The sequence below is a fragment of the Pagrus major genome, chromosome 17, assembly GCF_040436345.1.
Source record: "Pagrus major chromosome 17, Pma_NU_1.0".
Classification (NCBI taxonomy): Eukaryota; Metazoa; Chordata; class Actinopteri; order Spariformes; family Sparidae; genus Pagrus; species Pagrus major.
In genome coordinates, this window is record NC_133231.1 from 22,519,393 (window position 1) to 22,543,469 (window position 24,077).

The 24,077-nt window shown below is 40.2% G+C and overlaps 1 protein-coding gene across 4 annotated transcripts; it reads right to left on the minus strand.

Annotated features, from left to right (window-relative positions):
• Positions 1-105: 105 nt before the first annotated feature.
• On the minus strand, positions 106-22,152 carry inpp5b (inositol polyphosphate-5-phosphatase B). 4 transcript variants are annotated; one of them, XM_073485305.1, is made up of 23 exons: positions 21,882-22,152; positions 20,143-20,223; positions 19,765-19,862; positions 19,585-19,614; positions 19,367-19,477; positions 18,152-18,295; positions 12,030-12,120; positions 10,483-10,638; positions 8,062-8,163; positions 7,655-7,769; positions 6,709-6,825; positions 5,278-5,465; positions 4,916-5,027; positions 4,721-4,830; positions 4,121-4,256; positions 3,728-3,838; positions 3,339-3,504; positions 2,833-3,068; positions 2,546-2,653; positions 2,020-2,104; positions 1,434-1,561; positions 1,217-1,328; positions 106-528 (listed from the first exon to the last, which is right to left on the minus strand). In XM_073485305.1, exons 1-23 carry the CDS (start codon positions 21,935-21,937, stop codon positions 419-421), a joined length of 2,703 nt encoding a protein of 900 aa, XP_073341406.1. In that variant the 5' UTR covers positions 21,938-22,152; the 3' UTR covers positions 106-418. The 4 variants fall into 4 exon arrangements, with proteins under 4 accessions (XP_073341406.1, XP_073341402.1, XP_073341404.1 ...); XM_073485301.1 differs by lacking the exon at positions 21,882-22,152 and having other exon boundaries at positions 20,143-20,216; XM_073485303.1 differs by lacking the exons at positions 19,585-19,614; positions 19,765-19,862; positions 20,143-20,223; positions 21,882-22,152 and having other exon boundaries at positions 18,503-19,455.
• Positions 22,153-24,077: the final 1,925 nt, after the last annotated feature.

Here is a 24,077-nt window from a genome sequence, read left to right on the forward strand (position 1 = left end):
TGACACACACAATATGAGAAAACCTAGTCATATTTATTTATTCTTAATTTCTTTACTTGTGACTGGCAACATGGACTGATAATGAAATACACAGTGACACACACCTTGTTTCTAATAGTTTTATATAGAAAAACAACATGATGTTGAGATCAGAAACATTAAAATACAGTTTTTTTTAAATAAAATATACATTAAAAATTGTTATCTCTACAGATGCTCGATGATATACAATAAACTTTGTGCATCAACAGCAGACAAACATTGCTTTGACACAACCTAATATCAGATTAAGAACTGTCACTTAATTATACTCTGTATCTATACAAAGAGCCATCTAAAAAATATAACAAGTCATTACAATTTATTTCAAATACTGGACTGTACAGTTTTTTTTTAGTGTTCAGCTTCAGTCCTCCGCCTAGGTGGACCCTTGAGTCAGGAAGTGCTGGAAGAACTCCTGAGTCTTCCGCTTTTCTGCAAGATTCTGCTTTGTTGGTGACCTCAGGAGCAAGGAGGCAAAAATGGTGGCTGTGCAGAAAGGAATGAATTATTTATATAGCAAAGTATAACAGAGGGTTCTTTTTCTTGGTTGTAGTATTGTACTATCTAAACAAATGCGAGCGAGAAGATGAGAAGAGATTCAATGTAATAAATGAACATTTTTAATATAATTATCATATTTAGATAATCACTTCAATTCCTTTTGTTAACCACATTCATACGTGGGACGTTGGGTCATTCTCTTTTAGAAAAACTGCCTGTTTTAGAAAAAGGTGATAAGTGCAAACAGTCTATTAACAGAACGAGGGATGCACATTTTTTTGCAGTTTCTTTAATCGATAGTCGGATGCCTTAATGTAGCCTACTCTTTTCTACTGGTAAAAACATCCAACATATTTCATACATTAAGAGTTAGAAGAACAGATAAAGTAAACACTTGATTGATAAACTTGACAACAAAAAATAACTAGAGAAGGAAAGTTCTGAAGAACTGTGAATGCCGACTGTTAAAAAGCTAATGCCAAATGGGCACTGCTGGCTGTAACACAACTTTAAATAAATAAATAAATGAACAATGACAACTGGCCCAACAAAATCCATCGGTTTATTCGTAAGTTACTCTTCACTTACTCAACGAGCTGGTCAAAATACAAAGCAATAAAAAAAAAAACCCAACACATTTACAAATGAAGTGCGACCTGTTTCCTTTTCTTACCCAAGATGTTGACATCTAATCGGTTGCTAGCAGAATTCTTCAATAGCTCACGGAGAAAGGCAGCTAAATAGTTGAACACATTTTGATGGCACTGAGGTAGCATGGATATTGTCTGAAGAGAAAAATAAATTAACATTAATATAAAAAGAACAAAGCATAACACATCTAGGAACAGAATAATGGTGATAATTGATTAACTGTGGGCCGTCTCACTCACTTTCTCACACTGACTGGCATTGGAGCAGCTTTCGAGGCACTGTTGGTAAAAGGTGAAGGGAACCACAGGCTCTGGGAGGGCATCTAGGAATAGAAGCAAGGCTTCTGCCACTGAGTGGTTACTACCCGCTGCAGGTCAATACAGAGTCAAGGACATAATTCCTCAGCAGAGTCTGCAATGTTTTGAAATGTAGTAGGTGCAAAAAAACAGGAATCAAATAGTGTTTTATCCCAGGATTCATTCAAGGGGGCGAGTTAAACATCAGACCTATTTACAGATTTGACAGATATATAATACAGTAGTTAGAAAGTGACATTGTTGTTTTGTTGCCTCAGCATTTCAGCATACCGTATCTGAAATGAATGAATGACTATGATGGCAAAGTGCTGACTTTCAGCTCCGTTTATATCCACATCAACTGAACAGTGTCGCAAATGTACCTGTTTATGTCTCCTCAGGGGGGTACAATGTCAAAACAACAAAAAATCTGTTTGGATCACACTTCTTTCCCTTTCAAAATATTACATAAAGATAAACAATATATTTTTCAGCCGATGATTATGATGGTAATAGTTTGGAAGGATACGGAGAGAATCTGGCATACCAGTGTCGAGGCAGTCCCTTATGTCTGCAAATTCACTCCGGAGCCCAGGTTGCTGAAATATGTCTTCCTGCAGAAAACAGAGGACAATCATTGTTAAATCTTTGTGTCCTTAAAAACACATTTATTAGGCAAAGGAGCTAAATTACAAACAGGTTCACCTGAGCTCTTGCTCTTTTGGTTTGAGGCGCAGTGTAGCTGCAATTGACTTTTATTTAATTGAAACTAAATAATTAAAAGGCACAACCCTGTGTTTAAATTATCTGGATTAAGGATTTTAAAAATGAAGATTAATCACCTACACCAAATCAATGCAGTGGCCCTGCAAAGCTACTTGTCTGGCAGGTACGAGCACCACTGTCTTTGTAGCCTTAAGAAAGTCTTTAAAATATTCAGACTTTCACTTTTCTAAATTTCTGCTGCATGCAGAAAAGTTTATGTATTTGTCCTTGTAAGAAAAACAAAACATTTAGGGAGGAAGCAAAAACTGGCCATAAAACAAACAACTGACCTGTTTGATTGCATTGCGGAACAAGTGATCCACCATCATCCAGAGTTCTTTAGGAATGTCTAGAGGCTTTTCAGCGTTTGCTGCACTCTCATTTACTGACATCTCCGCCTGATGTGGAGAACAAACAGAGCAAAGAGAAGCAGTTAAGTCAAAATGGACTCTGTTTTACCCCATATCTGCAAAGCTATAAAAAAACAACAACCATGCTGCTTCTTATGGAGACAACCCTGAACAGAGCAGAGGCATTTCAAGGACACCGCCCCTGCTCTGCTCATGGGAGCACTCACCAGTTTACGGAGGGTCTCTTGTGGCATGTCCTGAATGGGTTCCCTCATGTGACACAAGGAATGGATGGAGGTGCCATAGCAGCTGGGCAGGTAGTTTCCTGTCACAGGGATGAAGTAGTCCTTGCCACGCTCCAGGTGCAGCACGAGGATGTCTTCGATCTGCTCCTTGCCAGAGTTGAGATCAGGTGCCGTTGAGCGGTTTACAAAAACCTCAAGCTCAATGTCCACAGAACCGCCTAGATGTTGAGTCATGCACATAAAAATGTAAGGGCATGGCTGAACTGTCAGAATTCAGTTAGTAGTACTGTTGGGATTTGGAAAACACGAAGAAAATTCATCTTGCAAGACACAAAGACTGCCTCTGTGCGTCAATATCAAAGAGAGATTGGCCTCATAGCTCATGGTGTACTTAACAATTTTCTAAAACCTAAAAGACATGACAACGATGTTTTATTAAAATCAAATCTGACCCCAGGATGAAACTCTTGAATTTCAGTGCTACTCACCCTGAGCGATAAAGCCTTTGGGGGGGTTGGCTGTGAGCCAGGGCTTGCAGTACGTGGACTCATTCGGCTTCTGGATAAACTCAAACTGACACGGGACCTGCCCGTCATTGAAGAGGCTCAATGTCTCTGCCTGGTGCTGCATGTATTTCACATATTTAAAGTGGAACTGAAAGAGAAGAGAGGGAGCCATGAGGAACGACTAAAAAAAAATCTACTCTATTTCATGTAAATGTATTCTTTAAATATCTACATTAGGCTCAAAGCCTGCGATCTTACCGAATTCATCAAAGGAACATAATGAGAAGGCAGTTTATTGTACCACGTCTATCAGAGAGGTTTTACAGCCTCCATTACAATATAATATGACTGAGTGTAACAGGAATCTTTACCTCTTGCTTGGCCAAGGTTACAGATGGAATACACTCGTTCTCCATTTTGTCTATATTGCGTACAATCTCTTCAAACGTCTTCTTATAGGCTTCAGTGTTTATTCTCTTGATCTGTAGGACCAGATGAGAAAAATGGCAATGCAGCATATATATATATATCTGTGTTACATAAACCTTAAATAATACAGCAATAGATATGTAATATGGCCTGTTGATGGGAAGGGAGCGAAAAAAAGTTGAATCTCAATGTATTGCTCATTGATTCAACCTCTCGTCTCCCTCACCTATTTGTCAAAAGTTTGCATTGAGTTTCAAAAAGAGGACCACTGAATCAAACAACAAGAAACTGAAAGATATTTAAGATGAGATCGGTTAAAAGGCAAAATCGTTTACCCCGGCGACAAGCAGGGAACTGACTGGTTTGTGGTCACTGGTCTTCAGAGCCATGTGACTCTGATAGTGCTGTTGCTTGATGTTCTTCCCTCTCCACAGGATACGGTCACACCACGCAGGCACACGACATTTCTCACTAAAAGGAGAAGGAAGAACAGATGTTAATGCTCAAGCATGTTTATCATTACAGTGTTTAGTATCAAAATAAATAAGGCAGAAATGACATCTGTTTTACAGTGTATTTGTACATGCTTCAACAAAGTTAATGGCATGATCTCTGCTGGGAAGTTCTCTTAGCAAGAGGTGAAAGAGCAGAAGATATCACACAACACTGCTCCTCCAATTTAGGGCCACATTAGCTGTGAGGCGTGTTTATTGATAACTCTAATTAACAGCGTTAAACTGGACAGCTGAAGTGATTTATTAGGGCCACAAGTGCAAATTAAAGTTTGTTGTAGCTTTCTCATTCAATGCTGCTCTTTTTTAGGTGTTTTTAAGGTAGAACATGTACAAGAATGGTATCATTGATCGTATCATTGAATCTCCTTACTAAAAATGTTATATCCTGCTATTTACAGTCAGGCGTTCGTATGAAGTTACCTTGTATCCCACTTGTCAGAGCCGGTGTCATATTTGTAGGTGGGCTGGAAATCAATCTCTCCCTCCACAAAGCCGACAAACACAGCCTCCTCGTCGATCTGCCGCTTGAGCTGAGGACCATATGCAGCTGGTAAGTATAACCACTCATAAACATGAATGAAAGACGATTTAAGACTTAATTTAAGAAGATATTACCTGATCATAACTGTGCAGCGTTTCAAAGTCCTTCTTGCTGATTAGCTCCTTCACATTGTCGACGTCAAGGTCGCTTATCCTGTAGTTGAGGTCCCCAATCCATAGAATCACACTAAAGGAAGAGAAACAACTTAAATATGTATCAATTATCATCACAGTTGCATATTGGATGAGAATTAACAATATATTATTCAGCTAGTACAAACATTAATCCTACAGATAAATCCAAACATGTCTGGATTTTAAACAATAATGGCAGCAAAATGGATTTTAAATGACAAATTCTTAGTCTGTCCTTTCGTTAATTATTTCCTTTAATACATACGTCACTGTAACCACACAATATTCTCAAGGTTTCATACTCGTGCTTCATGATCGTAAGTGGAGGCTGGGTGAGGTCAAGCGGGCGAAACTGGAGGCGACTGCAAATGTCCTTGTAGTCTTGATTACGTCTCTCGTATTCTTCAATGTGGGCAGCTAGGTGAGAGTTGACCACGCAGATATCAGAGTTGTGGAAGCGAAAACGGATTGACACAGCGCCCTTGTTTCCCTGCGAATCAATGAGTGATTAACAGAGAGAAAGAGAGAGAGCGAAATTCAGTCAGAATTATGTAAGCAACACAACTGAAAGTTCCTGCAAAAAGATGAAGAGAAAAAGTTTTATAAAGTATGCAGCTATATACTCCTTTTGCTTGACAGTAATCCGATATTATGCAAACACTTTGATACTCGGCATGTTTCAGATGGCTCTTGGTGCAGATCATATAAACCAGGCTCTCATTACTGCAGGAAAGGATGGAGCAACCTCACAAAGGCCTCCACTGGTCACCAGCCAGCCATCTGCTTGACAGTGCAGGGACTGCTAAGTAAGCACGGCCGCATACGAGACAAGAATAACATATTCGGCAACAGTGCATGACAAGTGAAGTTTGAGCTGCTGGGTTTAATGCTTCATGGAAGAATGAGCTCTAAAGTGAAATGCAATCCAAAAGAGGAAGGCATTTTATCATCACAACAAAACCTTTTGTGCATAATATTAGGCCCTATATATTGCGATTTGCCTGCAGTTGTTATCTAATGAAACAACATCGTCATTGTGGGAACCTAAATTTGTATTTTTTTCTGATTTGATCATTTGCTGCGATAATCTAACGTTGATGTGTGAAGCTATAGTTGATACTTACTCAACACTTCCTTCTTGTGTGCGATAATGAATCTATTTCAGTACAAAGGCAATGGGAGGTCTTAACTTACAAAAAGAAGAGTCAATAAAATGTATTTACAAAGTTTAGTTTAGTCATTTTTGGCACCTTTTGCCTGAAAGTTGGTTTGAAACTCAACAACAATGAAAGACATTTTAATACATCTGATGTAAAAGATATCGAAAAAGTAACCGTTGTTGGTGGCTTCAGTGCTCGTCAGCTGCCTGGTCGGCACTAATCAGGCACAACTTTCAACAGAGATGTGAAAGAAACGAGATGTCTCACTCCTTAGCAACTTCCGTTAACAGCTCCAGAAAAAAATCATATGTCTAATATTGATTAAGATTTATTAAACGGCATTTCTGGATGTATTCCTGATGTAGTCTGATGAAGTAGATGATCTGCTGCTTTCTGCTGTTCCCTGCTTTAATGGCACATTGGTGATGACAAACGTGACACCCAGGTTTAAAAAATCCTGCATTCACACACTAATTTTGGTGTTAAATTGGTAATAATATCTTCATACAACAGCAGCAAACCTACATGAGGACCAGTGCATGAAAGAATAAGGCCTTTAAAATCAGTCCTTACCATCCTTCCCATGATGCCAGTGCCCACAGTCTCAGCCTCCACATCGGAGATGAACTCTGCATGTTCCTTCTTCACATAGAAGATAAGCATGATGCCCACCAGACGCACCAGCTTCACCTGTAGCAGAAGATGAGTAGAATATAATTTTAGACAGGAAAGGGAAAAGATACACAATTCAAAGTAATGTAATGTGAGAAGTTGCTGTACATTTTAAGTCATAAAGTGTACAAGTGCTTTAATGCAGTTTTGCTGCTTATATCAGCGTCTGACTGGTTTTCAACTGCAACCACGAAAAACGACTTTATTTAAAGTTGAAGACATCTAGTCTCACTACCTAGTCTATTTCAAGGAAAACAGAAGAAAGAAATACATCCCAGAATGTGAAGCAGTTTTTTAAGACTTTCTGTCAACCCTACATAAACCAACATTCAAGTATGAAGGTGAAAACATTTATTTTTCAGCCTGCTGAGCTTTACAGTGTCAATTACAGATGAGCCAAGTGTGCTTTAGTAAGAACATCAACTGTGGATGAAGAAATGACACGTCATCATATCGGCTCCGTGACTTACAGACACCCTGTAAGCCCCAAGATGGCTAGAAGAAAACAGCCAAGCCAAGAAAAGGGGAAGCTAATAAGCTGCAGTCAGCAGTTTGAAAAAAGGGAAGTGGTTGAAAGCGAATGAGGGAAAGAGAAGGACCAAAAATACCTGACTAAGCTCATCAAATAGGAGCATCATAACTGTTCCTTTGGATTATCCAGTGTCGTAATTCATGTGATGTGATGCCAAAACTAAATACGGTACGAGCCTCCATGCGAAAAAAGAGCTAAACAAGCCTTGCAGACTTTGCTGTTAAATTAATAGGTCCAGTCCAAGCATCAACAAGCGGTTAAGAGCTGTAGTAACACAAGATAAACAAGGTTACAGAAAAAAAAAGACTTTCTTACTAAGGCATACTTGGCATCTGGATGCAAGGCCTCAGTCACAGCCTTCGTCCACTCCATCTCTTTGGGGGTGTCATTGAAGAAGAAAGCCTCTTTGCTGAGGTCAAGCTCCTGAAAACTGTCAAGAAGGACAAACGGAAGAGAGTTTGACGCACATGTTGAGCTTCGACCCCGTGCTTTCATGTATTCTCAAAACTTTCTCACTCCCCAACACCAAAGTAGTAAACTGAAACGTAGGCAGGATCAGTGGACTCAGTGCTGAATCTGTGGGTGGCCATGTTCTCCTACTTAAAACAAGATCAATATTGCATACGTCTGTCAGAGGTTGGAGCAGAATATGCCTGTCTGTGTAATGGGATTAAGCAAGAGAATTGCAAGGCTATTCCTCCAGCAGGGTGAATTTGACTTACCCCACGCAGTATATGTCAGGAGGGGTGGGAGTGTGACTCAGCCAAGGACTGAGGGTTTCCTTCGGTGGCTGTCCGTTGACATTGTATGTGCCGAGGAAAAGGCTGAAACAGAATGGAGAGTGATGAGAATGAGACACAAAGGAGATTAATGCAGTGTCAGTTTGTTTAAAAATGTCCTAACAATTTTGAGTTCATCCTGCTGATTGTGTGGGTCTCTTGTCATTTTCAGTTCACACCAGGGGAGATTAAAATAGCAAAACAATGACCTCAATCTATATTAAACTGAAGCCTTGCTGCTTTACTGCCAAACTCATCAGCTCATGTCAAGAGATTTTATTTTATGGAGGCTATATGAGCATTTTTTCAGCCATGTTCCTATTAATTCAAGGGGCCATTCTAATCAAAAGATCTCAGATGGTTGTATAGCTTCAGGAACCCCCTCCCACTACACTTTTAGCTGATGCTGCATGGACTGGGAACTCGAAGCACCAAGGGAGTGTTGCCTGCATCTTTTACTCAGCCTGTTTAAGGTGGGCCTGTTGCGCAATTATTCTGCCTCGTCATTCATTCTCTAAGGTACAGACTCAGAATGGAGGGTCATTGTTCCTCTGCCTCTGTGCCAGCAGCAGAGGTAGAGACAGCGATGAATGAGCATATGTAAAAAGAGTGAGGCAACAAGGCTACATGATGGGACGACGGTGTGACAGTGTAATGGTTTGACAGCTATGGTTATGTGTGCAACACATATTAAAAAGCATCTGGCAGCAGTCAGCAGCTAACTCAAAAGAAGAACAACATCAACCAAAGATGTCTGCAAAGTGGGGGGACAATGTGAGGTCTGGCCGCTACTTACCCTCCGGGCAGAGGACGAAATCAACTGCCATTTATAACAGGGGCGTTAAGTGATTGTTCGTGCCATGTTATGCCATTGTTTAGAAAGTGCTGCCAGACACTTATGTAAAACATCAGACTACACGCTGTCGGTGTTGTGTTACACGTCCCATCCTTTTGCTCATCTAAAAACTGTTCCCATCCCCCTCTATGACAGAAAGCTTTTCAGCTCTTCATAACAACTTTTGATTTCCGATGTGGTCGGGTATACCCTTGCCTCTTTAAACACACACACACACACACACACACACACACACAGTTAGAGACAATAGAGAATACAAAAGGGGTCATCTGTTGACCACTGGAACTTAAGTGCCTTGCTGAAGGGCACCTCAATTGTGAGGAACGGTAAGAGGGCCAAGCCCTTGTCATTTACATCTCCACTGAGATTTATTCTGCAGCTTCTTTTCATTCAATAGCCCTTTTCTCTGACCTTCAGGCAGCTGCTGCTCTACTCATGCTGCTGCACAGGCGCAGCACAGAGCTCTTTATTTTGTGCTGACTGTCATCGCACTGTACAACGCTCTCTACCCTAATGGCCCTACCCTCAGCTACCTAGAAAGATGCTGAAGCTGTCTTTACACAAAAATCCTGGACTACTGCTTTCATGAGCTTTTTTCTGAATCTGCACGTCAGCATGTGTATTGAGTGCATTCTATGCATTTATTGTAATATGAGATGAAAACATGTGTCCAAGCACAATGTAACCTTTTAGGTGAATCTGCTGTATCACATAAACTATTGTAGCTTATAAACCAGTCAGCACATCCTACATCTTAAAGTAATTTACATACCTATGTTCAAAATATTCATAAGGTAATTTAACAGCATTCCTTCTCCCATTCCCATTATGTCTAGATTCCTTTTATTTTTTTGCTATGTTGGGTGTAAATATTAAGGCACGGCTCTAACAGCAGGAGGCAGTGTAGTTCAGAGCTAAACCGTGATGCTGACTTCAGCAAATGCTTATTTTTCAACCCTCAAAACAGCCTTAATAAAGGATGCCAAGACCTCTACAGGGATATTAATTTCTGCAATAAATAAGAAATGAGATGAAGAGCAACAAGCTGAGCTCCAGTATGTTAATGCTGGTGCTTTTCTTGACAGCGTCTGAGACAGAGGGGCTTAATTTAGCAAAGAGCAAAGTCACTGCAAATACAACACCACAGATGTTGACTCATTCTTTTTACATGACACTTCTCAGAACCAAACTGTGCTTACAGTATCACTGTGGGCTCATACTGTTCCTTCAAAAACTGTTTTAACTGGTGAGCAGAGGACAGCTCAACATGACTGTATGGTGTGAAAATAACCTGGGGAGCATATCACACTCCTCCTCTAGATAAAATAGTATATGAAAGCACCTATAGCTTCACCCTAAGTATCAAAGCATTGATGACGTCAAGGAAGGAAAAAATGTTAAGACTTTCTACGATGACAGTGCTATCATCTAGTTCTACATCCTGCCACATATGTATATTTTCAAAACAGATTCAAAACGGACACAACAAGCAATACAGAAAAACATACCTGAAGTCCTCCAGGTAAGTGTAAAGGTCCTCATTCTTCAGCAGCTCACACCTGATAAGGTTGTCGCGCAGGCCGAACTGCGGCATGGCCAGTATCTGAGCTTTGTTAGACGGGGTGTGGCTGGAGGATCGCACCAGGTCATCCCGGTCCTCTCGACTGAACACCGGGAGAGGAGAAGTAACAGTTAGATGTGGGAGGGAGTGGAGACGGACCAAGATAGAAACAAGGTCATTTTGTCACACTGGTGTGATCTCAGAGGGAATAGATTTTCATCGCCTGGTTGTTTCGATTTTTCTATTCGAGTAGCTTTCTACATTTGCCAGGTCACATTCAGGATACTCCACTTTAACTGCATCAACCGCTCCTTAAAGCGAGAAATCAGATTATGGCATAACAGAGGCGTTACACTCTGCACCAGGCGTGAAGCCTAATGTACAGTAGATCGCTACAGTGACCCAGGCTATGCAGAGAAGCTCTATTTCCATGCCGTCAATATGGAATGAGGCTGGCGGGAGAGGAAGAAATGTAATATGTCTGGACCCTGTAATCTTCCAGGAATATACTGTAACTAAACTCCATCTTGGGGTATAGGCTTCATTCCAAGAGTGGCAGCAGTGGCTTCCAGGTTAAACAACTGAATGGAACAACCTCACAATTCACACCTGAACGACTTTTTAATGCGTTAAACACTCATCACCAAGCGTTTGTGAAACTTGTGGAGGAAAGTAGGGCTGGGTAATTATGATTATGGCTTCCAACGATTATGAAAGCTATTGTGCAGCATTCCCTTTCACAATGATGCTCTCGTTTTGTTATAAATCCAGTGCGACCCTTTCCTTCATAGCGGCACACTTCGTCCGTCCTACATTGTGGCACATTTACCTCAGCTCACTGCGGTCTAGTGGCTCACTTTTCATTGGCAAAAACACTGTCAAGTCAGCCGCTGTTTGGATTTTGATGCGTATCAATTCATGCCGTTATATATTCTATATATTATTATAATATATATTTTATATTTTCTAAGACACTGCTTTGTTTTCCAGTTAAAATAGCTTTCAAGTTCAATAAATGCGTGATGTTTACAAAGTCAAGGAGTAATCATTAAACAATTGTTATTGTGATCATAACCGAGCAGCCCTAGAGGAAAGTACTCAAATCACTGCAATGCTGCTTTCGTATCACTCGTACTTTAGACACGAGCTGCATCGTACATGGTTTAGGCTTTACTCAGCTTCATCTTCAAAGTATCTACTTTAAAACATTTACTCAAAAGGTAACCTGTGAAGTTTTTGACCTCATTTTGTGTTTTTTCTTGTGCCCCTGCATAAGCATGCAATATCCATTCCTGCCAATTTTTTCAAACTATTCCACTGGGCAAGAAACACAGCACCGCATAAACAAAAGGCAGGGAAGAAGAATACAGCTAGCAAGTCATCATGGATATAAACAATGCAGGTTATCAAAGTTGTTAAGCCTCAAGGATTAACACCACTTCCACTTTAGTAGTATTACTGGACATGTACATGTGAATGAATAAATGGTCTTACCTCTCTGGGCTGGTAGGTGCTCTGGACTTCTGTGTGCCACTGTTAGAACCTTTCTCCCTTTCTGACGTTCCCTTTTTGTCCGATGATTTCTCTGTTAGGGAAGAGCAGGAGGAGAGAAAAGGAAGATTGTTTAAGTATGTGTTTAGTTTCCTTGTTCACAGTAATAAAACACATACCATAAATGCAAATGTACAGTTCTGCACCATGTTTATCAAAACTGGCTGCACTTTGACGCACAAACTAATATCTTGTTTACTCAAGTTCAGGCAACTTATCAATGTGTCTTGCTGTAGACCTACTCATTAACATTACCTAAAAAATCTGCCCTAGGACAACTCACTCTAATAAAATCACCCCAGCCCAAAGCAAACCCATATTTCACCTTTAATAACTGATATGGACAATAACTTAAAGCCAAATGTGTCTTAAAATAAACATTAACACTCACAGTAACACAAAAGTCAATCACAAAAGTGCCAAGTCAGGGCTCAGTTGTTGTGCTCAATCGACTGTGGCAGTCTTTTGCAGTCGGTTACAGTTATTGCATCCTAAGTAGCTGGATTTAATGGGTGAGTGTGGAGTATGAGACAGCATGGCCCCTGTCCCCTGCAGCTTGGCAGGGAGCACAGCTGGCTCCTCTCAAAGGGAAAGTCAGGTTCTTTGAGCAGGAAATTTAACTTGACAAAGTTGTGGCAGTGCACATGACCAACAATGTAAAGACATATATCCCACAAGAAAACCTAATAGGCGACCATGTTCTTAAATCGTTTTTTAATCCATCATGGAGAGGAATAAACATAAAAAAAAGAGAGCGTACACAAAACAAGGTTTAGACCAGTGTGGGCTTCAGTCCAAAACTCAAACATGCCACACAATGGCTATCTTGCCATCATCAGGGTGGTGCTCAAGGCTGTTTCCAGTTTCCTTACACAGACACAACACTTCAACTTCAAGATAAAGACAACGATATTCAGTTTACTGACATAGAGGTGTACAGAAACCAGTAAATATCCACATTTAAGAGGCTGGATTCAGAAAAAGTTTGACTTTTTCCCCCCACAAATTACCCAAACTGATGAATTGAATTATCAAAGTGGCTGGTGGCTAATTTAAACCAAGGATTAGGGGATTTTGTAAATAGAATGTTTAAAAGATGTAAAGCCACAAACATTTGGTTAATAAAGCATAATGTAACAAGAGGAGTTGTGAGAAAATACAACTTTCTTTATGAACATGACCTCCACTTCCAAACTAAAAGCCCATTTGTTTCCTAAAACTGATTCACAATCTGTAATGCACTTTACAGATCTGTTTGTGTGCAGCGTGCATTGTGAGAAACGTGTCTCTAGTACACTGACATTTAGTGAGTGGACATGGATATCTACTGTACAAACAAATCTAATTTGTGCCACAAAGGTACAATTTTTGTCGCAGCTATGTCTAAAGCAGTGTGAGTCAGTGATGACAAAAAACTATGCTTTTATCATTCTTACCACAGTGGTCATAAAACATTATTTTTACTGAAACTTTGTTTTATAAAAGGACGTTCTTATCTGTCCAACGTTTCTAAGAAAACAGGCTGTGATCTGTGTACCATACTCTGAGAAAAGGTCAACATGTCAGAAATGCTTATGCTGTTTGTTTCATTTTGATCATTTTGTAAAAAAATAAAACGAAAGGTCAACTACCATATAACAAATTTCCTTTTTTTGAAAGAAGCCCAGAAGAATCAACTGAAGTCTGATTTCAAAACCAGTGACACTGTCATTCGTGTGAACAGGAAAAGGAAAAAAAAGGCCTTTTGTTTGACTGAGAAAACTGTCGGCAAACTGTGAAACGCTTTTGAGAGAGCATTTTAGACGGTAAAAAAATCTCTTTGTTCCAGCATAGAAAACCCCACATGTAACCGTCAAACTGACTCAAAAGTCAAGACTGAAGTGACTCAACCCTCACCTTAAGAAATTAAAAGATCTTCAGAGTAATTATTACCCTAACCTTTTGCAAGGACTCATTTTGATAGATATTCCTATTTTATAATTTGTATCTTTAAGCTTCTAGTACAGTAACTTAAAAGAGTTCATTCTAAACCGATTTGTATACAAGGTGGATGAAAAGTGATAACACAAGATTATACAAGAGTCCAACATGTTCTCAGTGAAACACTGAATGTGGAATAAGCAATAATTATTGTGCCACATTTCTGGGATTTTTGTTGTAAAAAAATCATTTGAACTCGCAAAAAAGATTCAAACAACTCCTGAAGCTTGATTTAAATACACAAATGGTAGTTATTAACTTCTATACAGTCTCAGATGAATAGCACTGACAGCACAGTTTGTGGTGTCATTAAGACAGAAGGTGTGAAAACGTTGCGCCCTGCTGAACACAACAGTCTTGCTGAAAAAATATGGCGCATTTCTTTTTTCACCTTAGAGCTGAATAATAAACTTAATACTTAACCAATACTGAGACTGTTTTTTTGCAACCATCACTTGAAGGAGAGCCTCGTGATGGTCCTTTGTGTGAGTAGCTCAGTTATTGTATTACATTGCATATTTCACATTCGTGCACACGCTTTAGTTTTCTTAACCAGCTAATGAGCTTAACTAAACCATCAACCACTGTGCAGGGCATGAAGTCTGACTAAAAGCGATTTCACAGACCCCACACCTTTCTATCTGCGATCGGTAGTAAATGTCAAGTTGTCATATCGGGCCTCAGACTCTTCCGAATTAAAACTGCCATTGCTTTTCAACCACATCTGCACAAAGGTCAGCATTGCACAACTTCCCTTCGTGATCTGAAACTACAGGTAATAAAACTGCAGAGGAACCATTTCAGTGAATTAATTTTTACTCCCAACTAAAGATCTAATCTACCTCTTTTAAAAATAGGTCCCTCTCGCCTTATTAAAACACTTGGATGATTTGCCAATGAATGACACAGTGGCTTTTTCTCACAAGTGGAGACAGTAAGCACCTTGATCTCATTGAGGGGAGGCCAGAGGGAAAGTTTACAGTCAACTGATTTAAAGCTAACAGGCTAAGCTAAGAGGATAAACCACAAGTGAGAGTCTGAGACTGAAAACAGCCTGAGAATAAAGAAGCAAAACTGCCCAAGAAGCAGGACAAAGACAGTGTCTCAATGACTGACACAATTCACTGCCACTAAAACACGTTATTGCTCCACCAACCACAGCAGGTGTGTCATTTTCTGTCACATACAGTAGCGACCAAAAACATTACAGACATTAATTAGCCTGGACTATGGTTAGCAGTTAACACTGTACCAACCGTACAACACTCACTTTAGCTTGACATTAAAGCAGCAACAGACAACATTAATAACACTACAAACATTTCAAACTACAAAATTATTCCGCCTTTGCGGAAAACTGGCCCTCAAGCTAATCTGGCTAAAGTTAGCTTGTTTAGAATAATAACACTACTGTCCGCGCTAGCGTTAGCAACGAAGCTACCTCATAAGGACAGACCGAAGGCTAACAAAGTGAGGCAATGGCGTCCCCTCTCACCACCGCTGACATCGACAAATGTAGGAATATTTTTCATACCAGAGTCTCTCATCACCCTAGACATCTCCCTGCACCGCTCCCACGCATTCTGTGCAGAAGAGCAATGTCCAGTGTGTTTGAGACCTGCCCATGCTAGCGCCGTAGTAGGAGGAGTTTTCGCTCCCCTGCTGCAGAGACAGGAGGCTGAGCCAACAGACACCAGTCCACTGTGCACGAAACTGACACAGCCGGTGTCGCGCCAATGTAGGTGTCCCCGACAGAAACTGTTTCCCCTGGCCGCGGGAGCGCGCATTCATTCAGCGAAGGCGGAAACAGCGCTGCGCTTGCTTTCACCCAATTAAAACTAACAACAATTGCATTGTTTAATTCAATGTTCTGGTGTTGTAATTATCTACGAGGTTTTGCAACATGGCCCACCCATCAAAATAAATGCTTTTATTCTCTTGTACGTCGTAACGTCGTACTATGTACTGAACGGAAAAACCAAGGCAATAATTTCCTCATGCTTCAATTACGTCTATTAAATCTACTTCACTCGAAATGTACTATAATGGACAGATGAAGCCTGACCTTTGAATGATTTATTTTATGTGTACTTCAGATACTACTCTATAACCTCTGTGATTATGAACAAGTTTCTTCTCTTCTAGCCAAAGATATGGGGGGGAACATATTATTTCCTTTATTTTGATGGGTGGGCCATGTTGCAAAACCTCGTAGATAATTACAACACCAGAACATTGAATTAAACAATGCAATTGTTGTTAGTTTTAATTTACTTGGGTGAAAGCAAGCGCAGCGCTCCCGCGGCCAGGGTAAACAGTTTCTGTCAGGGATACCTACATTGGCACGACACCGGAAATGCTTTACTGCACACCAGTACTGTGAGGAAGTGAATCTGATGCACTCCAAGAAGCACATCATATCTGTAAATAGCCTTTGTGTTTATATAACTGTGCCTAAGGACAACAAATGTCCTTAGGGAATGTTTCATGTTCTCTATTTAAACACTGTGAAAAGCAAATATTGATAAAAAAAAAAATTGTTTGTATATGAAGATTAGATTTTTGTTTGCTCTTTTGCATTCGCATACTTGTCACATGATATGTTTTGTTTATTACATGCATATCAATAATCAGCACGGCTCTAACCGAGCATGCAAAGGCATAATGTTGCATGAAATCCATGCGAAATGGCCCATTAGCATGTAAGGCATACAAATCGTATGTTTCACAGCATGTCTCATCTCATAATGAATCTTTTTGCAGACTTTTTTTTTTTATATATGTGTATATTGTTTAATTACTTGATAGGCTGAAGAAACTTTACTTTTAAAGCCCCGACTGTTTAGCTCCCTTATATGTTTGATCATTAACTCCTTATTTGCCTAATCAACCACTTTTTTTTTTAGAAGGGCCAGGTCAAGTGTTAAGTGTAAAGGGGACAGACGTTTACATTCCCTATGTCAGACATTAGTTTTCATTTTATTTTGAAAAAGTATAGGTAAAAAACGTCCTTTAAAATCTTAGAAGTAGGCCGTCAGATTGATTTCCTCTGCTTTAATGGCCTGGTGTTAAATCTTTTTGATGAAATAGGTGTATGTTTCTGCTTGGCAACAGACATAACTAATGAATGGCTTAATTAGCATGTTCACAAAATGATCAAAGGGCTACATTAGGTTCACGGTCCGCCAGCTGAATAGTACTGTCTCTACACCAATAGCTTGGCAAACAGATGCCGTCCACAGTCCAGGCTAAAAACAAAGAGGATCATGCTTTTGCTATTTCATAGTAGTCATTTCCACATGTCATGGCAGGCAGGATAAGGCGTTACTAATAAGGTTTCCAGAGAATTAATTCCATTTTGTTCTGCCAGCCCCATTACTCTGACACTTAAAGGTATGCTATGCAAAAAACTCCCAATGTATTGGCTCATACAAAACCATGCTCTCATTGCCTGTATTTGCAGAGACCCTGCCCTCTGCCTGTATTTACTTATTTTCTGATTATTCTACTGTGTTTGGGACGTTTCTGGGCGTCAGCGACTCTGGAGAGATTGTTGCATGTTGAGTCTCATTCCCAGGTCATCAAATACTGACGTTTTAGGTTGGTGGCTTGCCAATAAGACTCGACAATCAACTTTGAATTCTGTGTAAAACAGCAGCAGACAAATCCTGCATAACATCCCTTGACATGGAATGGAGCCACACGTATAATTAATGTTATTAGTCGTACCTGTATGTTTCTGCTACAACATGTCAAAATGTCTGTCTTGAGAAAGGCCAACCCCACATGGCGCCCTGCTGGGTTTGAGTACATTTCTCGCAGCCCAGACGCGGACTGGGGCCGAGTGCATTTAGAGGAAGTGGTACTTGCAAAACCGCCTATTTTTATTACGTAACCCTTTTGATGTAGACTTTTATCGAGGCTGTCATGCCACAAAACTGAGTGAACACTGAAGAGACAAAGTAGAGCATTTCCTGTTATCGCCAGCACGAATGCTCATTGACCTTTTTTTGCGATTGAGTGACATTCATGGGAAATCATGACGCAGGCTGTGAACGTCTATTACGAGAAATAAGAGGACAAACCTGTTTTCCGGTGCTGGCTGAGTTTATTGAGCGTTGTGCTCAGGGGTGCGAGTGCCTGTTTGACAACTCCCTGGCCTCTGGTTCCTTTGTGGTACTTGTTGGTCCATTCAAACTTTGGTACCTGTTTGGGAGACTTGCACACATCTGAAGAGAGACAGACAGAGCGAGCGAGAGAATTAGGATTAGTTAGGAAGACGGCAATAGTGTGTGAGTGAAGAATACAACAAGAGCCTGATCTAAACTGCTTTTTCCGCTTTGTTTTTTAGTCAGAAGTAGAGAAGATAGAGCAACAGCGATGGTAAGATTCATGGCATAAACAGCTTCTGACTTCTTGGTCTTTTATCTGCTTACCTTGACCATTTCTCACACTCCTCCTCTTAACAGCAGCAAGTGCCAGGTCATTTAATCTGTCCATCACTGGTTTCCCTCACCAGGTTAAAGGCCTTTGCGGTTTGTACCACGAAAAATGTACCGCAAACAACAGCATTCATCCCTTTTTACGTCGGGGATCCATGGTGAAAAACAGTGATCCGGTAACCAGAGCGACGCATCCCTAACAAAGCAGACTGTCCATCAGACTCTCAATGGCCTGCCCCATTCAGCTGAACAGGATACAGAAAGTGAAAAAAAGCACTTCAAGAGAAGCACCGAAGAGGAAGTTTCACGTCTTTTTTAAGTTGTTTTCATCCTGTCTGTGTGCTCGCCATGACAAAAAAAGAAACTATGCAGAGTACACCATCCAAACTCCACCCCTTCACTCTCTCCCTTGTTCGTCAGCTATGCGTCGTGTACACCCCGTCAGTGAATGACAGATGGACCGACACCACCAGTTTGTAGCTCTAAAAGTGATGCAAGTTGTCACCCACAGCCGCCAACAGTCTCACAAATGTATTTGTGTTTTTTATTTCTGTTTTTAACTGTATTTTCTGGTGAAGTAATGTCACATTTTTAGAATATCTCTGTCTCTATCTATCTAAAGTTTATCTGTGGCTACATGATGTCACCTCAAGGCAACTGAAGACTGGCTGAGCAGGTTTCCTCCAAACAGATGATCAGAGCAGATTATTTGAGCTCGTTCACACCCACGTCCCTCCTACTTTGTTCAGAATAGAATATCTGAAGTTGTGAACTACTAAACCCTGTCAAATAGTAAGTTTCAAGGCTGTGAGGATGTCATGCTAACAGATCACACACATATGTCTCTGAGGGACCCACCACTCCACGCCCTGTTGACCTCGCCGAGGAAGAGCCGCGAGTGAGACCCGAAAGGAAGTCTGAGCTCCAATTCCTCTTCCTGGTAGCTTACTCTCACTCTGGTATCACCACCTAGAAACAGATGAAGAACAAAGAAAAAACATGTTCTCTGTTTCATGTGGTGGAGCGCGTATGTGGCATATTTAAATTGAGCTGCGACGAGAACGAGGGCAACTTACCCACAACCGCAAGTTCCTCTGGTGAGGAAACTAGAAAGAGCGCATGACAAACTTTGTCAGGATGCTTCAGAGATATCACCATTGCGCCATTATTTCATAAGAAACAGTGGTTATCTTAAGATTATCTGACAGCCTCCTTTTTATCTGTAGTCTGTTTGCACACATATGAAAGCAGCTCACCCTCTACAACAGCAAAGTCAAGGCAGATGGGTATGATGTCCTCCAGTGACACGTCGTCAGCAGTAATGGCCATCCTTCGATGGGTGTAAATAAAGATTCTACAAAACATTACAAGACAGGATGAAGCGCCAGATGCAACAAAAAGACACCTGTAGTAAAATATAATGCAAGCAAACATAATAGCCTCACAGCTCTGGAGTAAATACTACCCTTTTCATATAAGATATAATTTAGACTACTGAGTCAGACAGGTTGACGCAACTCTGTGGTCATTCTCTAAGCCAGTTTGTGTTGTTGCCCTGGATTTCATAATACACAATTATATTGTTCAGTGATACGGAGAAGCCATGTTAATTTGTACTATCCATTAAAACTCACGCATGTTCCTCTGTAGACTGCACCAGTCCCAGCAGTCTGCTCTCTGCAATGTCATCGAAGAGGACGTCACATTGGACAGCATGTTTAGTTCAGTTAAGGATATTACTGGAAATGTGTTCCTTCAGTGGCACCTTTAATATTTCACCAGGAAATATGACCTTCCTCTCATTTAAGCTGATATTTTGGATACAGTGAGCAAAATTGAAACTTTCTCTGTAACCTATAACTATAAAAACAGATCTAAGTACTAGAGCTGCAATGGTTAGTCGACTGAAATAAAAGTAATTCCCAACTATTTTTGTGATCGATATATTGTTTCAGTCATTTTTCAAGCAAAAATGTTAAACACTTGATGGTTCCAGCTTCATAAATGTAAGAATTTGCTGCTTGTCTTCGTCATTAATGACAGTAAATGAAGACTCTTTGAGTTCTAGCTTGTTGGTTTGACGAAAAAAAAGCAACTTGAAGACGACATTTGTGATGATTGTGTGATTTCTCACAATCTTTTGACATTTTATTGACTAAACCATTAATCGAGAAAATAAATGACAACTTAACTGTTAATGAAAATAGTTGTCAGGTTCAGCCCTACTAAGCACATTTAGTCAGGTACTTATTTTATAACATTCCCACTATATTTCACACACTTTTTTACAACATCTAGTCTCATCATCTTATAAAATATCATACATTTTTAAAGATTCAACTACACATCAGTATGTAAAGTTTATATAATATCTTCACCTCGACTACATGTAATATTAAAATTCTTCTTTTATTATTTTATATTATATCATAATACTGAAATGAAGTGTACTTTTACCTTTGATAGGTGAAGGGCATTTTCCTGAGAGTACACCTTAACATTCTTATTTGATTTGAGTTAGTGTTGTTAGTTTAACTAAAAGAGTGACTCCACCAATTCTACACATTAAAGTGTGTTTACAGGTCTTGGGTAGTACCACTGCGTATGTTAAAAAAGGTAGCATAAAGCTTTTTGTGGCTCCAGAGGAAGCTGCATGTAAATTGATAAATTGACTCCAGTGATGTCACGCACTGGCTAAGTTGCATTCTGGGTACTGTAGGCGCCAGATTTTGAACGGAAGAAGAATGCGTGGAGTAGACGAGCTGATACCTCTGGTTCTGCTTTCCATAATGAGTCCAACACTGTTTTCCAAAATCTTCCGCCTACATTACCCACAATGCTTCGACATGGCATCACTGGAGGCAGCTTATCAGATTGCACGCAGCTTCCTCTGGAGCCACAAAAGGCTTTGTACTACATTTTTCCCCCCATATGCAGCAGTACTCCCCGAGACTAGTAAACACACTTTACTGTGAAAAATGAGTGGAGTTTCCCTTTAAGTAAAGGCTCCATGCTTCTTCCAGCACTGCCTCCACAGATACTCAGAGAGCTGCAGCTGCTGAAACACAGCTGCCACCTTGTGGATGACAGGTGTTACTACAAGCCTTGGACCACTTCCTCGGGAAGTCACACCCGACTAAACCTACACTCGTGCTTTAAACTCCACGCGCTGTGTATACATCGGATTTAAATCACAGCCTTAATGCGGCTGCACTGTTTACGCAGAGACATGTCCTCATGTGTGGGGCAGAGTCTTAGAATCTGACAGGCCTCCACTCCCAGCTCTGGTATTCTCCAACAGACTTCAACTCTTCCTCTTTTTTTTGCTGTTAAACCATAAACCCTCGCACAAACAAACAAACAAAAGGATACTATGATGCAGTTTTCTTCCCTTTCCAAAGTTTCCTGAATCGCGACGGACTGATCCATGTTGAAGACTTGTGTGACAACTTCTGCCCCTCACGAAAATACCTGGAGGAGTTTCAACCAGCTCAGTTGACACTGTCGTGTGAAAGCCGCAGGAGTCCCGCGTAATCCCGCATTATTCCCCTTTTAGATCCAGATGTTGTCTCCTCTTCTTCTTCTTTCCTGCGCTGCTGGCCCGACCCAACTCCGACTGCCACGCACTGAATCCCGAATCGCTCTGTGCGCCCGCAGTGACGTCACATCTGGGCTGTCATCAGCTCAGTTTGGTTTGGATTTAGGCCTCGGGCGGGCGATGCAAAGAGGATTACGTCTCACAATAGAGCAGCAGCCTATAAAGTAACTACAAAGTTCTATCAGGGCTTTCGAGGAGGTCCGATGAGCCATCAGGTCCATAGATTTAAGTGGTCTTTTGTTGGACCTGCAATACATGTGTTCAGCTTAAAATAACAGGAGCATGCTGCTTTCCTGGGTCGGTTTTGTTGCTCAGTGGTGAACTTTTTTAATTTGCAAACAACCAAACATGGATGAACTGATATCATACTGACATGTTCTAGTCCAGACTTATCTTTGACCTAGTTTGGCATAAACCTGAAGGGGGAGGCTCTCTGCTGTAGAGTCCCATTGGTCTACACACAGTACAGCTGTCTGATAATGTTATATTAGAATAGAATAAGAATAGAACACCTTTATTGTCATTGTAAAAGTATATACAATGAATTTCTAACTATCTTCACACATATCTCTTGGATTTTTTATAGTAAGTGTCAGTTTGACAGTGTAAAACTCAACTCTGCTGTGTGGTGGACAGTGTTGTAAACCCAAAAGTCAGACTTGAGTTAAAGTAAAGATATCGTGTAGCAATATTACTTTGGTAAAAGTGAAAGTCACCCCTGCAAATAGTACTTGAGTAAAAGTATCTGATAGCTACGGAAGCCCTAAAAGGCCATGCATTCATACATTTCATTTCTTCCGTTTTCCCGTGATAACGAGTTAATTTCATTTGTTTTCTCGAGATCTCGAGCTATTATCTCGAAATAACAACTGCCGTTTTCCCGAGAAAACGGGATAATTTTCTCGAGATCTCGAGATAACGAAACTTTGTTTTCCTGAGATAACGATATAATTAATTCGAGATCTTGAGCTGTTGTAACATTGATTCATCCCTTCGTCAAAAACTAGTATAGAAAGCATAAACGCACAAAACAAACGGAGAAATAGACTTACCTACAGTAGTGCCGTTTTCCAGAGATAACGGGATATTTTTCTTGAGATCTCGAGAAAACAAATGAAATTAACGGGAAAATGGAGGAAATAAAATGTATGAATGCATGGCCCTTTAGAGCTTCCGTAGCTATCAGATGTACTATGTAACTTTTTAACCTAAAAATAACAGCTTTTAAATCATTTTGATGGTTCAGTGTCTTGTAATAGGATGAATGGTGTCTCTGTCTCAGCCACTCTGCCCCTCTATCACTTGTTTCTGCACTATGTAACTTCAGTGAGAGGGTATGATCACAGCATTACACGTTTACTTCAAGATACAAGTTTTCAACACATAACATTGTTATGACATAATGGATTTTTTTTGTAGTTAGCACCTACATCACGTCTGACAACAGACCTGGGATTTGTATTTACGACAGCGGTGTTGTTGAAACTGTGGGGGGCGCCAAATCTCTTCTACATAATGTTGCTTTAAATAAAAGTACCAATGCAACAATGTAAAAATACTCTATTACAAGTAAAGAGCCTGCATTCAGATTCCTACTTAAACATACTAGGGTGAAAATGTCGTGGGGCCCTGGGCCAACCCTAGAGCTGTCATTTTGTTGGGCACGAGCCAGACTATCAGCAGCCTTGTTTGCAGAATTTTGAATTTATTAACAAAAAAATGACTTAATCAAATAAATATTCATTTGTACATGTAATTTATTTTATTTTTCTTACAATCCGTATATTTTATACAGCACACAGAACTAGAATAAGAGATTAATAAAGATTTCATTTAACATTTACACAACACCATTATACCATAAAATATACTTTGTAAACCACACAGTATAAACATCCAACTCACGATTCACATATTATCTCTTTTACGAGTACATCTACAGAAATGCTTCAGCAAACCTTCACGACACCC

Coding starts and splice junctions, on each gene's coding strand:
- inpp5b (XM_073485305.1), bottom strand. CDS start 21,937: ATGGATCAGTCCGTCGCGATTCAGGAAACTTTGGAAAGGGAAGAAAAC. Junction 20,224..21,881: donor AGGGAAGAAAACTGCATCAT/AGTATCCTTTTG, acceptor CTGAACTAAACA/TGCTGTCCAATGTGACGTCC. Junction 529..1,216: donor ATTAGATGTCAACATCTTGG/GTAAGAAAAGGA, acceptor CTTTCTGCACAG/CCACCATTTTTGCCTCCTTG.